Source organism: Photinus pyralis, unplaced genomic scaffold (assembly GCF_008802855.1).
Source record: "Photinus pyralis isolate 1611_PpyrPB1 unplaced genomic scaffold, Ppyr1.3 Ppyr1.4_LG3a, whole genome shotgun sequence".
NCBI classification, from domain to species: Eukaryota; Metazoa; Arthropoda; class Insecta; order Coleoptera; family Lampyridae; genus Photinus; species Photinus pyralis.
The window spans coordinates 20,058,821-20,075,745 of NW_022170509.1; the positions used below are offsets into that span (position 1 = coordinate 20,058,821).

Consider the following 16,925-nt stretch of genomic DNA (forward strand, 5'->3'; position numbering starts at 1 on the left):
ATCTTGTAGCCCCATCCCTAACGTTCTTAATTACACGGCCCCGATAGTTACATGTACACTCCTTGTCTTTTTACAAGCGTTTTTCTACGGGCGCGCATTTACTGCCAGCCAGCCAGCCAGCCAGCCAGCCAAAGTGAGATTAAAAGCTACTTTTTACAAAAAAAATTTTTGCAAAAATGCGCTAAAAATTCACTACATAACTTGTAGCATGGTCTGAAGATGACAATGATAATCGTCGAAATCGATCGCCAATAGAAAACTTACTCACGACTTATTGCTGTTTTTTATCTACCATCTGCTACCATATTTATTACAAGTTGAGTAACAGGACCAAAAAAATAATTTGGATTCCTCGAAAACAATTTTGTGATACACATATTCTGTAATTAACTTCAGGCATAAGTTCGAACAGCACGTATACTTTATCAGTCTTGGAGGAAAGTTGATGTCGGTTTTCTTATACTTGATTATCGAAAATACGACGAAAAGCGACTCCTACACATTAAAATATCCTACAGAGTTATATTATAAAAGTTACAAAAACTTTGCTTTTTACAAGACTAAGAGATAATTCGATGTTAATGAATTAATAAAAGCCTGTTTAGTATAACAGCTATTATTAACTCGTTCTCTCTATTATTAAAGAATAACCTTTTAACTACCTTTACTAGCTAAACATTTTAAACAAATTAATATAAACGGTAAACAATTACTACTTATATCAAAAGGAAAAAATGCATTCCTCCTATATCCGTGTGTCTGAACTCTTCAAATTATTTTCGTATATAATGCATGACAAAGTATTCGTTTGTTATTAGTGTTGCCAATTTACATTGATAGGGCAACTGATAAAATAAATCCCGAGTTTCTGAGGCAAATGAAGTATTGTAAAAAAATAATTGTCTTCGTAACTTAGATAAATTTATCGTTGTAGCGATTTAAAATATTCATTGTTAAAATATTGCTAGATATAACGTATTTGTTGCACGCTATTATAATGAAAGCACATCTCGGCGACTTCTGCGTGACTACCTGATTACCCGGCACGGTATAATTTATGAAACAGCATCTTTACAACTAGAAAAATGAGGTAAATTATACTCCGATAAGAATGGAAGTATTGAAAATTTATTTTCTATGGTATGAAGGAAAACGCCAAGGTATAATGTGCTTAAGCAATTTATGGACGACGAATATTATTGGACTTGGTAGTAGATTAAGTTTCGTATTCATTTAAGTAATTAAAGTGGCTTTATTCAAAACACGTAAGGATAAATGGTGTTATGAAGTGTTTCATTATCGATTTGCTATTTAGGGATTGTTTTATAGCTTACTGAAGTGGAAATTATCTTAATATCACTCAATATCAGCAACTGTAATTTAATTAATGAATTTGAACCGTCACTGGTGGGTATTTACTTCTAGCGAAGTCCATTGTGGAAATGTAGCCATGACACTTTTAAATTGAAAGTGTACCAAGCAAAATTGCCTTGTGATTTACATTTTAATATACCGATCTGTGTACGCGCATCTTAATACATAATATATGAGCGTGTGGTTCGCTTGCATCGAATTTCCGAGGAATGTAGTTTCCGATATTACGGAAGTACGTTACGAAAGGCATCCAAACCAAATCGATACACGTACTACATAGTTAGCATTTTTGTGTTATGAGTCCGCGTATACCTACTTGCAAGATGTGTACGCATTGTTGTCACCAGCCAAGAAACTATGTTGAGGGGTTACGGGTTAATAATTAGGGAGGAAGGCCAACATAATCAATGAGGAATGTTGAAAGTACGATTTTAATTTTGTATTGGGACGTGCAAATAGATTTTATTGGTTTCTTTGGCAAGTGCAAACTTCCACTTTAACTTCTACTTTAACAATCAATCATACACTATTAAGTCCCGCTCAATATGGTTTCCGTAAAAGCTGCTCTACCACTCAAGCAGTTTCCAAAATCATATCTATTATAATTAACTCTTTTGAAAAGGGTGAACATGCATCTTTAATAAAATCTTTAATATTATGCGACTTGTCCAAAGCTTTTGACTGTGTTTCTTTCAATATTTTACTTCATAAATTAGAAATGTATGGTATTAAGAGGCCTTGCAAAAACTTTTTTCTCATCATACCTTCAGGACAGAAAGCAATGTGTTGTGGCTAATGGTACCTATTCCAAATTGCTAACCACACAACAAGGTGTACCGCAAGGTTCAATTTTAGGGCCCCTACTTTTCATCATTTATATAAATGACTTTTTTGAATATATTCAACCTAACGAATGCATTGCTTATGCTGACGACACATCTTTAATAGTCACTGATAAAGACCACAAGATACTAACCACCAAGAGCCATAATTCGTTGCAACTTGCTCATGATTGGTTTGCGCACCATAATTTAAAACTAAATAAAGAAAAAACTCAAGTAATTACGTTTTCTTCTAACCCCAAGTTTACATCAGGAAAATGCGCTAAAGATCTAGGAATTTATGTAGACGACCGTTTAAATTGGACCAATCACATTGATTACCTAGTTAGTAAATTAGCAAAGGCCACGTTTGTTCTAAGGAACTTAAAAAAATGTATTAACACCACCACCCTTCAGGCATGTTATTTTGCACTATTTCACTCTCATTTAATGTATGGTGTTAACCTATGGGGTAATTCCTCTAAAGCAAAAAAAGTGTTTTCAATGCAAAAGAAAGTCGTCAAGATGTTAGCCAATGAACATTATAGAGAACACGGTCAAAGTATTTTTTGTAAATTTCAAATCATGCCTCTTCCATCTATATTCATTTATTGTGCACTTCTAGAATTACACAAAAAGCAATCCTCGGTACTGACAAATGGCAGCACTCATAAATACAACACTAGAAAGGCTAACGATATGCGAACCCCTTACTTCAGGCTTTCCAAGTCTAAAAAGTATTACTATCAAGTGAAACTTTATAATATTCTCCCTAGTAATGTCAGGGACTCGACATTTTATTGTTTTAAAAATCGTGTAAGGAAACATATACTAAGTCATTGTTTTTATTGTGTAGATGAATATTTAAATACTCCATTTTCTCCTTAGCTCTAGTCATTATAGTATTGTATTCTACTTACAACTTTGATCTTTGACTGTGATATTTTATTACTGTACATTTGTTGGTTATTTACATATTCATTGTTATTATATTTATTTTTGTGTATTTATGTGATGTTAGATTTTAATAGTTTACGATATAGGTACATTTTATCTTGTTATTACTGTTACCACACATTGTAATTGACGAGTCCTATATCCAATAAGCGATCATTCGGACTAATAAATAAATTATTATCATTGTGTATACCGTTTTTCGCTTTCTCATCTGGCTATTCAGGTATAGTTAGTTTTCCAGATCCTTATTGGATTGTGTCGATCCTTCCAAGATCTACGCTAGCCGACAGCACCTTCACTCAAATGTCATCCTAACTTTAGCACACACGTTTTTCTGCAGATATGGAATCGGCAATAATTCAATAATTGTAATCAATTGTGCTCGATACAAAGTGGGTCAGTTTGAAATGTAAGTAGTGTCCTCGTGTGTGAGATCGAAGGGACATTTGTAACGAAGCACCCGGAATTTTTGAGCTGAGTTTGCCGTTTACGAGGACCACCGTGTATAGTAACAATTGGTTTGGGCTTTACGGTAATTTCGAGAATTTTCCGCGATACCGAGGAGATACCGTAGTTAATTAGTCCGTCTACGACCGTTCATGTTGGAATTATTTTTGTAACCACCGAAGGGTTTTGTCCTGGAGAAGATGAAGGACAATTAATATTTTTTGATTTCAGCGCAGTTAATTGTTTATAGGCCGTTTTAGTTCCCCATAATAAGTAAAAGCAAAGATAGAACAAGTTCCGAGGAGGGTTGTTTTGTTCGTTATCAGTTGGCGGCGTGCGGCGAGATTTTGGTGTCAAATTCTCGTGCTTAAATAACGAATCGATTGCCAGATGTTCTGGACTTTTATCGTAAGTTAATCTGTACCGTTTTACTTAGTTTTGTACCGTTGTGCCGCTTCAATAGCCAACCGTTATTAATTAAGGGAAATTACCGCCAGGGCCGTAAGCCATACTTTGTTTTAGGATTGCCGAAGTAACCGGCTGGAATTTCCGGAATTAACATCATAGATTGAGACTACCTGCGAGGCTACCGAAAACGACCAGACCCGAGATTTCGTCTGGTTCGTTCCCTGTATGCTTTCTACATCCTACATTCACCGCCGTTTTCTACCGCCGACTACCGCTTGATAAATTACCCTGTGTATTACAATATATTAAATAAATTAGCCTTGAATTTATCTACATGTGGCATATAGGTCAACTGTGCAAAGTTTGAACCGAATAGGTTCAAGCGTTTGACAGAGACAGAGGGGCGTGATCCTAAAGGGTCATTCGATTTGACACCCAAAATACATTTCCAACTGTATGGAACACAAACAGTTCTAATCATCTCACATCTCCATTGAGTGACGAAAGGATGATTATCTCTTTGAGAAACTTGCTAAGGCACGTTGCTGCCTTTAAATTAGGCAAATTTTAAGCTCAAATTTCGCATTAGTAGACACCCTTAACGGCATTTTTTGTATTAAAAATTTGTTTCCATACATTGTAGTAGCTTTTGATTGTAGTTATGTCCTGAATGCAACTCGATCTACAAGCCTTTTGCTATTTTGTGTTGTGAGTTAAGACAAAAACGTTAACTAATAGTATATCAACATTTTTATTGTACGTTTTATAATAACTATAAGTAAACAATACGAATTCATAACACTACAGAGTATTGGTCTTTATATTATAAGATCATCTGTATAAGTCATATATGCAATTAACAAGAATTAGAGAGTTTAAACAATTAAATTGTTTGATTCTTTACAAAGGAAATAAGTTACTTTACAATGTTTAACTGAAACAAAACGTAGCTATTGACAGACATTACAAGGAACTACAAGTTTTTTCATTGAGTTGTCATTTTAACACCTACCTTTACGTTTTGTATATGTACATTAGTAGTTAAGAGTATACATCGTTAATGATAAGTACATGAACAATACATTAGTAATTTAAAGATTAACTTACGACTGCATTTGGTCTCGAAAATAAAATAAAAATGATGGAATGTACAATGTTACTTATGCAAGTACTTGTTTATACATTCGCACTTACATAGTTTGATTATTTCAGAGAGAGAGAAGAGAGAGAGAAAGAGTTAAGCACAACCAGGTTTTTTGTGATATATCAAAATCTACACAAAGCTTCATATTTAGGCATTTTTCAAATAACAGCCAAATTTTACTTGTAGTCTGAAATCTTACCTACTATTTATTATTGACAAGGTTAATAATCAACACTCATTACCTACTGATTCGATGTGTACCAATTCTTTTAATTCACACATTTTATTTCATTATAATAAAGTATTATAAAGAAACAGAAAATTTGAACGATAAAGGCATGTACAACAATTTTTTTGGGCGCTATTCCATATTAGATACATTATGATAACATGCGGAGCCATAACCAAGATTTATTTGAGGCGTTGTAATGGAAATTGACTTGGACACAAAAAAACTGCTGGTTAGGTGTGATGTTTGTATACACTTTGCGTTTATGTTACTTAACTAAAGGGAAGACATTTTGGGTAGAAGTACATTCAGTTATAAATGGCGATTTATCTTAAAAAAAAATGTAGCTATGGCCCTGAATTACGAACTTGACATTTTAAGGCAGGTCATCGGTTTATGCAAGACCGTTACATTTTAAATGGAAGTACTGATTACAAAAAGAAACGTGACAAATAAAATAGGTACTTATAGAAATGTGACCCTTTGTTTATTACGTGCATACCAATCACCGAAGTTCACGCATTCGCCAACCCCTTTCCAGAGAGGAGCTTATGTTTCACCAGTCTGTTTACATTTACTAGTCCTAACGATTAATCCATCTTTTGACAGCTTCCTCCCATTCAAGCATCTCCTTCGACTTATTCTCACTTTGTACTTCTTCAGTTGCTTCTGTTGCATTACTAACATCACCTTCACTTTCTTTTGTATTTACAGATTGTTCACCATGCTGCTGAGGCTTAAAAATAAGCCAAACAGTTAAAAACTAACGTTCTCACTAAACAATATACTAAAAGTGAAAAATAAAAGCGTGCTTTTAAACCGTCAAAATGAGGATTTGTGCAAATGATCGCGCTAGGCTATAAAACTTCTATATAAGCCCTGCTAAAAATGGTGCTTGCTGTGTGCAATTGTGCATTGGAATTACAAGTACGGTGAACCCACCTGCGATCCGAAAAGGCCCGGGTTTTGTTCGATGTAATTTTGTTGCCCCGAAGAATGATTCGAATTTAATTGCCCCAAACTATTATGATTAAAATTTTGACCCATTACGTAACCCTGATTGTTTTGTGTTATTTCCGGAGGACTTGTCGGATGCCGCGCTCTTAATTCTGCCATAAAGCTTGCTTCTTGAGCGTAACGCCTTTGGAGTTCCTGTTGCCAGCCTCCTTCCGACTCCTCTTCCCCATCGTCTTCAAAATCTGGTTAGACATTTTTTGCGTTAGCTGATTACAATATGTCAATATTTAACACCACGAAGGCAGAACATGCGACAAACTTAAAAAAATGACGCAATGACACATGCTCAAACTTGCATACAGTTTCATTTGTATAGCACTGCAATCTTTACATCCGAACATAGTAGCTCACGTGCTTTATAAAATAGTACTGTAACTCTGAAATTTTGTTGAGGCCGCCAAATAACAGTTCAACCTGTTCATGATGTACAAATGAAACTGTCTACATATTCTCTGCTCTGTTCGAGAAGTAAGCATAAGTTGTGTTAGAAGTAGGTACAATATTTTCACGGTGGGGACACATATTCTACTTCGATAATTTGGGTAAGTAAGGTTAAGAACGTTAGCTGAAATGGCATCTATTTCTTTGACGGTAAGAGATCTCATTGTGGATTTATACAAGAGTGTATTGATAAGTTTTCAATCAAAGTAGTAGTGTATCATTCTGAAACAAAACATGAAACTTCAATGGGAAAAGAGACTCTTTTACAATTAAGTACCTATTATTTCAACCCCAGCTATAATTCGGGTAAGGGGGGAATTGTAACTATTTTGCATCAATACATGCTTGTAAAAATTTCTGAAGAACCATCATTTGGACGTTTACGTTTAAATGAAATGAAAACATATAAAGCGCACATTTCAGAAAATTAATTGGACAGCAGTTAGCGAGGTACTTACCGAGTGGTTTTCGGATACCACTAGCTTCAGAGAAAGATGAGGATTCTGCAAGAACAATCATTCAACAGGCAGCATTCCACATACAGACACTACAACTAATCTAACTTTTCTCTGATCTGTAGAATAGCGTAGTGTATGTAAATTGCATGGTGTTACCAGGCTATCCCATAAATTTTTGGCCATAATTCTATACATTTACATTGTTATACAGAATGGGTCTCTAACTTGGAATGGAGTCAGAAATCAATTGTTGTTTCAGAAATACGCTCGGATACGTTGATTAGTATATTAAACTGCGGTCTTTTTGGCGTAAATAATTTTTATACAGGGTATCCCAAATTTGAGATATGAAGTCATCAATTTTTTTAAATGGCAACCGTAATTTTTGATTGCGTATTCTTAAGGATATCAAGTTACACATGTGCGCCAAATTACAAATTTTTATTTATTGTTATTTTAAAAATCCGACGCCTGAAAGGGCATAAGGATTAGAGAAGAAGGTATTTACAAAATATTTAACAAAAGTGGAATGCCAAAAGTTATTGATTTATCATTTTTTGTCGAACTGTATCATTTTGACATCTTATCACAATGGTAAGTAAGTGATCAAAACAAGCATCGGATTATTATTATTATTATTATATTTAGATGATAATAGCATGAGGCAAGCCTATTTATGCTATTTCGACGCATTTCAGCGAGAAAGTATTAGTTGTTCCAATGTTTATTTATTTATTTGTTTAACCAGACACCATACAGAATAAAAATTCCAATTACATGGTACTGGGACTCTGAACAAACATTAGGACTTAAGATCTAATTTGATTTATTATTGCATTTAGGGGATCGTGAAAAAAGTCGATATCATTCACCGAGGACGAGGAGAACTTACTTAAAGTGATCAAGATCTTAATCGTCGGACAGCCAGCCATAACGAATAGCGTATTTTTTTCCAAAGATGCGCTAAAAATAGTGCATGACGTTCAGTGGCGGCGCGTAGTGGTGTGTCTTGGGAGTGCACAATTTAAAAATGAGGCCACGGGCAAAAAGCCCTACTTCGTAGTCCGGCGAATACTGGTTCACAATGAGAGTGTGCTCTTGCTATACTTTACAACTTGGACCTTCGCGGGGCGCACGGGGAAAGGCGACGTAGCGTTTGAACGAATCAGAGATCGTAGCTAACTGTGCACATACCCTGTCAATGGCGCTTTAAATGTTTTTTTCTACTCCCGTCTCTAAAATGCCACATTGCACTGACATATCATTTTAAATACGACTACTCATTAGATACAGATTGGTGCCCGTTCGGGTGTTTTCGGCCATTATTACAGGCCCGAAGTTTCAGGCTTGAATTTCTGCTCCTTCTGAAATAACGCAAGCGGCAACAGAATTCTCGTAGAAGAAGTATAGTATGTACCACGTTTCATAAACTTCTTTCGACACTCGTGTCGCAAGTGTCGTTTATAAAACTTGATACATAATATACTTTTTACAACACTGACATTTTAAACCGCTTATAAGATTCATTTGTAAAGTTATCTATAAAATTCATTGTTTCTTATAAAGTCAATTGTCAATAACAATGTCCTTTATACACTACTTTAAAGTAAGCTGCTTAATTTTTCGTACCTAATGTTGTTGATTCTATTGCCATGGTTACTATCTAAGTACCTACGCCAGCTTGGAGAAAACATTTTTTTATTATACTTCATTGAAATCAACTTATTTACACCTGTATTAGAAATAATGGTATCTAGTCTTTTCCAGGCTAGCGCACGGAAATACTTTTCCCGATCCCTTTGATTCTTTCCGTGCGCTGAATATAAATACCCAAAATATTGCTTTAAAATACAAATTTACAGGGAAGTAAACTAATTTTCAGAAAATCTATACCTATGCGTTGTAATGTTTAATATGTAAGTATTTTGCGTTTTAATTCGTAGATGTTTGAATATTTAGATAAAAGAATTTGTGACATTTTTTGACGTTTCGTCAACCTTATCTGAAATAAACTAATTAAACAAATCGCCTTTGAAATGATTTGAGAGTTACCATGAAAACGCATGTTCTATAACTGTTACAAAATAAAAAAGTTAGCGAGTTTGTTGTTTTTTGTTATCGATTTAAAAGAAGTATAATAAAAAATATCGTTCATTACACGTCCAGAAATGCTTTTTTGCACTCCTTCGTTCTAAATCGCGTTTTCTCAATAAATCACGAAAGTCTGGAACGTCAATTTTACAATTGACAATCTACTTTCGCGCACTAGTGCCTGAAAATTCAACGAAATTATCTATTTAGTGCGGATCATAAACTAATAAGTAGTAGGATGGAAGAGTAAAAAAGAAAATATAAATACACTTTACATCATTCCCTGTAGTACAGGGGCAAAAATAAGCTTCAACCAGAAGTTTTGAACAATAAATTGACATTTTAAATTTCTAGATTTCTACTTTATCGGCATAGAGGACTTGATTTTTTCAAAAGAATTATAATGTCGCAAAAATCTCGCGAAAAGGATTTGAATTTATATAAATTCGATTTAACTAATCCGTGCAAAAAATAGAATACATGTTACGTGCGTGAACAGTATTTGCTTGATTCGCGCGAGATGCGTCGCTCGTGCGCGTTGCCCACTCGCGCCGCCAAACTTCGCGCACATCTGCAAAATAACTGTTCCCGCACTAATAATGTAAATAACTATTTCCGTGCTTGCCTCACACGGGAATCTGCCACGCGCGTACGGAAAAAGCCTGTTTTCCGGACTCCTAATGAAATATACTATTCCCTCATAATAATAAAGGCTTCTTTCACGCTAGGCCTAGGCCAATCTGCCTTGAACTGTCTGTCATCTCTCTGTGATTCAGCATATTGACTAATTAGATCCACATTATTTTGACAATGAAAAACTTTCTTTTCAAATATTATGTCTTTCCGTGCTCTCCATAAAAAGAATCAATTATCTCCTCACGCACTCATTGTTAGTTAGTGTGCTTATTGTATTGATTCACGAACATTTCAATTCTTGGTATGGGCAGAGAGGGTGCACGTGTAGTACCTACTATCAGTATGCTAAAGAAAGCCACTTTTTATTGAAACAAAAATTCCAACTGTGGTAGAAATTTTTTCTACAAATATAAACGGGCGAGCTAAATTTATAGGAGAGCCTAGTATGTTTGTGTATTCATTGTAAAATTAAAATAAAAACATAAACAAAGAATAAATAAATTTACTAGAAATAAAAATAAATAACAACAGCACAACTAAAAATATGCAAAATAAAAGATTTGAGTATATAATTAAGTAACAATCACAACTCGAACTCACATTCGTCCTGTCATTTCTTATTAATAACAATACTAAAGTATTTCACACTAAGTGAAACGCAATGTAATAAAAACATTCGCATACTGATTTATAAAGTTGAAAATAAATACATAATAAAAAAATAAGTGTAAAATGTAAAAATTGTATAAAACATCACGCTAAGACACATTACACAGTCTCATGCTTTAGAGAAAATTTCATTCTCAGTCTAAAAAGAAGTCAATAAGCAAAGAGACAAAAGAACATGAACTGCCTTTGTACAACCAAAAACAACTGCAATTTTGCCTAGCTATCATAAATGTGCATTTAGTTCATAGTTTAATGTTTAACTATACAAATGTTAGAACCTTTAATCATTTTAATATTTATTGGTTTTTAATCTTCTACTTTTTTACAATATTGGCTAATACTATCGTGGCTTTCAGTCATTTAATTTTCCGTACCTGAATTTAATTCACGAACAAGCGTAGACATTGCATTCGTAACCGAATCGGCAGCGACTAAAAGATCGTTTCTTAGAGAGCGTCCGACTGATCCCGGTGTATCGTTCCCGTTATTTCCTCCTGAAGCATTAAATGATGAAGGTAAGAAATGGAGGTCATGTACTAACCAAATGCGTTTCGAACGTCACCACCCACGCCCATTAAAGCCTCGGTGTTGACATTATGTAGGCCTCTATCAACGTTTCGATCCATTGCCATGCTATTGACCCCACCCATTCCGCCAATTGATTGCGCTATGATACCAGACGGGTGTTGTATGTGGGAGTTTCTTTCGACTTGGCTTAACGCCACAGGCTGAATCGAAGGTGGCATTCCCAGAGGAGTTTGGGGAGCACTTCGTGGGCATGGTTGTTGGTTGGGAAGAGCACCTGGAGGTAGTGGGGGCGATTTTGTACTGCGGGGTGACGAGTTCGGCGTACTCCGCGGGGAAGATTGATGATTCTGCAAAATAATGCAAGTAGAATATGGACAATGATGAAAAGGTCAAAGTACTTTTAACATTTTCATAAGTCCTTCAAGTTGAATCATCAGCTGCCTGCGTGAATCTTGAAGAGTAGTTAAATGAGCCTCCAGTTCATCCTTTCTCATTCGCAAAGCACGCAGTTCGGACATAAGCGCTGGGTTCTCTGAACCATGGCCGCTAGATTCTATTTCTTGTTGGCGTCTGGAAATTCATCTTTAAAAAAAAAGCAATTGATTTCAAAATTTACCTCAATCTTGCAATTTCTCTCATTATTTCCCTGTTTTTGGCTTCGAGCTGATTGATGAGCTCACGTTGTGCTCTCGTCGAGTCCATACCAAGACAAGCTTCAGAAGGCACTCGACCCTACAATGAGCAGGTAATTATGATTTGACATACTTTCGTGTAAGTGATTAGTACAAAAGAGCTGAGCTAACGGTGCTAAGCTACTCACCGAATCAGGAGAGAGAGAACTCTTACGATAACCACCTCGATGCTAGAGAAGAAAGCAGAAGCAAAAGCACACATATAAATTTATGCTGTTAGATAACATTTATGGCAGCGCAAAGACAATGCACCAGTTAAACTATTAATCTTACCATTCCGGTTCTTGCTTCTTGAGCCAACTTTGCTGCATAACGTGCTATGAGTCGGTGCTCGTCATCTCTTGCACTGTCAAGACTAAAAAAAACAAACTTATATTAGGACAATTAAAGGCAAAGAGGATCTAATTTTAAGATGTAGCGTTATTAAGATCACCCTGTAAAGAGTGGTAGGAGCATGAAACCCATGTTTCTGTCAAATATAAATAGTATATTGTAACAAAAATTCCAGAAATATCGATAGACCTTGAGGCGCCATGAAAGATTAGTCATTGGCAATAAAGCACGAAGGCGGATTTGACGTAATCTTTCCTAGAAATATGATGTGTTTGATCGAGAACATTCTGAAGCGTCCTTGAGCATTCGAGAACATGCTAGAAAGAATGTAGTTTCCTACATAAAGCAAATCGAATTGTGTCCCTGCATCGAATCGTTCTTGTGATGTTATGAATTGTGAGTGATAAATTGTAAGTACTGTTATAAATGAATTCATTTTAAGACCGTTAAAAATTTATTGTTAGTTAATTACATAACTAAAACCACGTAATTAAATTTATGTTACAATACTAAGAAACAAGTGTATAATCAACCCTTTAAAGCACGCGCAACGACCAATTATTATACACGAGTTTCTTATAGTATTTTTTATTATACCTCCTATATAATTTAAAAAGGGCCATAAAATGAAATCATATTTGACGTTATACTAGAATAAATTTCTAATTAAGTGGGCTGATTATTAGTAATTCCTTGAATGCCATGGAAATGTCACTTGACGTTTGCTTATAAAAATCTTTGTAAATAAAATGATAATACACCGTCCATTCAGTGGCTTGTTGCCGGAGCAGAACAAAAGGCGATACCTGCAAAATCCAATTATTAAAGAATAGGAAAGTTTGTAGTTGTATGAAGGAAATGTCAAAGGTATTTAAATCTTGTATCCTTTGGTACATTCATTCAAAATTCATTAAAAAATTGCATAGATTTGGCAGCATACCTATTCTCAACCACGTGCGTTTGTGAAAGCTTCCAACAAAATAATTCCTTGTGAATTCTGAGAGAGAGTGGGTACAAGTAAAATCTTCCCTACTATTTTGTGTACATAAAACCCAAAAGGTTATTTATTAATGAACAACCTCACTTGTATTTTTCATAGATGTTCTTGTTAAATGCTCTTTTATAAGCTCAGGATTTTCATCAAATGCCTTTCAAAATACCTTTGTGAATGACGGTAGTACAGAAATTGGCCAGAAATCTACAGTAGGTATATGAAACATAGGAAAATTGACAGAATCATGAGTTTTCCTAAAAAACCATCTACTTTACCCACTCTGTACAAGTGAATATTGCAATAACGGGAAACTATTATTAACAATTACCTGCGTGCAGTTGTACGGCTATCTAAACTACCCATCCCATCAAAATTAAATGGACCATCTGGAAATCCATTATGTGATGGAATTGGTGAAGGTGGGCTGTGGATGAGAATTCAAACTTAAAATAACTTTTAAAAGTTAAAATTCGATATTGAAACCCGCGAGAGAAAAGTTTTTGCTTTTGTTTTTTTATGTCTTAGGTTTCTTTTAATTTACTTCTTCGAAAATCTGGAATTTGTTTACATTCTCTACAGAGGCAGTTCCGTTAGAGTTAACTTTTAAGTGAATTTTTTAGAAATAACTGCTCTAATCTTACATGCACTAGAAGAGGACTTTTCTCACATTTCCAAGGTAAAATTTTAACTGAAAAGGTATATTCACTTACACAATATGTGACAGATTCAATGTCTTCTCTGGCTGCTCAGGGAATCGAGGTAGATTATTTTTCTGTTTATCAGGAACGCAACGAAAAGATTTACGTAATGAGTGGCCAATTGTTTTACTGGGCGACTATAAATGATGTTAATTATGGTAATATACAAACATTTTCGGGTACGTACATAAGAGGCATATTCCTTCACCTGATGATCAAGAGTGTGAGGTGTAGTGACTCGACCTCTCCAGAAGCAATCTTGACATAACACGTAGTGCGGGCATTTTTGACATCTATACCGGAATCCGGTAAAATTTTCTCTTTGACAGGCATCACATTGTACCGGGTGAACAACTGCAAGATCGAAATATAGCAAAGCATACAAAAATAAATAAGGTAAATTACCATACCATTCTCGACTGAGGAAATACGGTGAAGAAGAGGGAGCCAAACTAAAACTGGAGGTCCAGGATCTGACATCATTGTATCCAAGAAATCATTAACAGTTATCTTAACATTCTAAAACGACAATTAGTAGAAATCAAAATGAAGAGACTTTTAAAAGTCATACAGGATTAAAAATGCTGGAAGAAAGAGTTTCACTATAATTAAATGTCGGCGATTCATACACAGCAGCGGGAAGCGCAAGAACTTCTTGAAGGTATTCCTTAAACCTCCATGGTAATAAGTGTCCATTGCTATCGGATATTTGCGAGAAAATGTCTGAAATCGTCTCACACTATTATCATTTCAAAGTAAATCGAGGGGCGATCTGCACAAAAAAGTATGCAATTCTAAAAAAGTCCTTAGAATTTCTAATTATTGCAACTGACTTTGTAGATGCACTGTTCCTATTGTGAAGGCAGAGATCTCAGTTTAGTCATAGAGGTCTTATTGATGCCTCATTTGATAGATAGGTGCCTCATTAATACAGTAAAATTATAGGAAATAACAAAACATATTACGTTGAATATGCACAGGGGATATGCTCTTGACCATCAAAGCAATGTGTCACCATTTCCTAGATCAAGTGCAGTGGTGGCCCCTTTCCTTTGGGGGATGTTGCACTCGCAGGTGCCGAGGTGACCGTGGGATGGCACGTCTCTGACAGTTCAGAGGCATGTCTCTAGGGTAACCAAGGTGATGGCTGTGTTATACGGGCGCCTGGATGACACGGCCACCAGAGGATAAATCTTGGCTTCAGGACGAGCCTATGGAGGACGTTCTTCCGCAGAGAGAAGCCTGGTAGGGCCCTCCTCGCGTTTGGTGTCAGTGAGGCATACTTGAGGGATCTTGTAGCTCTAAGACTTCAGCTGAAAGATAACAGAGGACGGAGCAAGCACTTAAAAATAAGGCATTATTCTCCTTTAATTCCGATTACCACAAATATAATACCAGATTAAAAAATAATTTTGCAATAACCGCCTCCAAAAGTAAAGTGTATGACACATCACATCTACAAATGGGTCTACGATTTTACAATGCTCTCCCTAGCAATATCAAATCTATATCGGCGTTCGTCCCATTTAAAAATAAAATTCGGAAAATACTTAACACAATGGCACCATATTCACTGGAAGACTTCTTCACAAATATCGCAATTTATTAACTGTAATTTTTATCGAAATTTTTATATACATTTAATATTGTTATGTTGTTGTTTGTTTGATCTATATTATAATAGTCTATTTACATTTTATCTTTATACATTTATATTAAGTTGTAATTGTTCCAATGTTATACCACAAAAGTGGTTCAATAAACGATCTCTCTCTCTCTTGGTGGCCTGCTCAGCCTATCTCCCATATGTATTTGTATTTGTATATTGCCAGTACATTCAGTACAGAGATGTATGTGCAATATTTGTCATAAATTATAACAGCAGAAATTACATAGAAAAGAATAACAACTAACAAGATTGACAAATTACCAATATAACATAATGTAAATGTAAATATAATGAAACAATATAAATAAAAATAAAATTATCTACAGATATACTAACATGCCAACATAACTACGGAAAGCGTTTTCTTTTTATTTCGATAACGAGATGTAGTCACTTAAGCAATAAAATGTGTATTGGAGTAAAAACTGATGATTCCGGAAGAGGCTCCAACTACCAAGGAGCAACGATAGAGTATTGTCAAAATAGTGGGCTCCTTCTTGTGGTTGGCTGTGTTGCAAATGCACACTATGTTGTGTGGGGCAGCACGACCACGAACTCGAGGGGCAACCACCTTTTGGAGTACTTGCAAACAACTGATTTGAATGTTTTAAATCAGGGAGCAGCCCCTACCCTTGTCATGGCGCGAAGGAGGGAAATTATCGACATTGGGCTCCTTTTCAATAACTTACATGATCAGAGTTGGAGAGAGAGGCATCGCTTTCAGACTACAGGCACATTCTCTTTCAAGTAAACCTGGCATCCCACTGCAAGCCCTGTAGGTTTCAGAATTCCTGATCCACTACCTGGGGCAGCTATGTGGCGAAACTGTCAGAGTGGTTAGATGATTACCATTGCTCTGTTGGAAAGCGTGGCAAGTGGAAGAGGGGTCACATTAGTAAGCTGTATACTGCGGACCTGTGGAGGAACGAAGAGAACACCTTTGTGGAACTTAGACCTTGAAAAGGTTGTAAGGAGGTTCGCAGGCTTTCCAATAGAGCCATGCCAGCTAAGCTGTTTGCGAAGATCTTAAGATCGCTCAGCATAGGTATACAGGGTGGTGACTTGCGTCACGCATCATAGGGATTTCAATGTAAAATTCATAACATGCGATTATTGGCTCCCCAAATTATTTTAGAGCAAAAATGTATTAAGGTTTTTTGTAGGAAAAAATTTTTTACGTCAATAAACCGTATTAGTTTTCAATTTTTTACATAATAAAGACGGAAAATTGGAAAAATAAAACCCGCATCTTTTTCAATAATCTGCGATGCCATGGAATTTTCTAAAACAAAAAGATGTCCAGTTATCAATTAGCAGCA

General features: G+C 35.5%; 1 protein-coding gene and 1 long non-coding RNA gene across 6 annotated transcripts; one reads left to right on the plus strand and one right to left on the minus strand.

Annotated features, from left to right (window-relative positions):
- Nucleotides 1-3,290: 3,290 nt before the first annotated feature.
- LOC116165650 lies at nt 3,291-4,336 on the plus strand. Of its 2 annotated transcripts, XR_004144183.1 has the most exons (3): nt 3,291-3,375; nt 3,493-4,007; nt 4,122-4,336. It is a non-coding gene; the product is annotated as an uncharacterized LOC116165650 (long non-coding RNA). The 2 variants fall into 2 exon arrangements; XR_004144182.1 differs by lacking the exon at nt 3,291-3,375 and having other exon boundaries at nt 3,391-4,007.
- Nucleotides 4,337-4,843: 507 nt separating this feature from the next.
- On the minus strand, nt 4,844-15,529 carry LOC116165649 (dystrobrevin beta-like). 4 transcript variants are annotated; one of them, XM_031480268.1, is made up of 14 exons: nt 14,509-15,529; nt 14,348-14,456; nt 14,125-14,291; nt 13,950-14,074; nt 13,568-13,663; nt 12,186-12,267; nt 12,041-12,082; nt 11,837-11,952; nt 11,619-11,790; nt 11,234-11,567; nt 11,067-11,186; nt 7,297-7,341; nt 6,323-6,579; nt 4,844-6,107 (listed from the first exon to the last, which is right to left on the minus strand). In XM_031480268.1, exons 2-14 carry the CDS (start codon nt 14,418-14,420, stop codon nt 5,964-5,966), a joined length of 1,773 nt encoding a protein of 590 aa, XP_031336128.1. In that variant the 5' UTR covers nt 14,421-14,456; nt 14,509-15,529; the 3' UTR covers nt 4,844-5,963. The 4 variants fall into 4 exon arrangements, with proteins under 4 accessions (XP_031336128.1, XP_031336127.1, XP_031336129.1 ...); XM_031480267.1 differs by having other exon boundaries at nt 4,844-6,116; XM_031480269.1 differs by lacking the exon at nt 12,041-12,082 and having other exon boundaries at nt 4,845-6,116; nt 14,509-15,528.
- Between the last annotated feature and the right edge of the window lie 1,396 nt (nt 15,530-16,925).

Bases quoted from the DNA above. Each gene is read 5' to 3' on its own strand.
- LOC116165649 (XM_031480267.1), bottom strand. From the start codon at position 14,420: ATGATGTCAGATCCTGGACCTCCAGTTTTAGTTTGGCTCCCTCTTCTT. The intron at 13,664-13,949 runs GTAAGTGAATAT...TCTCATCCACAG, and splicing joins TTGAATCTGTCACATATTGT to CCCACCTTCACCAATTCCAT. The intron at 12,268-13,567 runs GTAATTGTTAAT...TGTTTTTTTTAG, and splicing joins AGCCGTACAACTGCACGCAG to TCTTGACAGTGCAAGAGATG.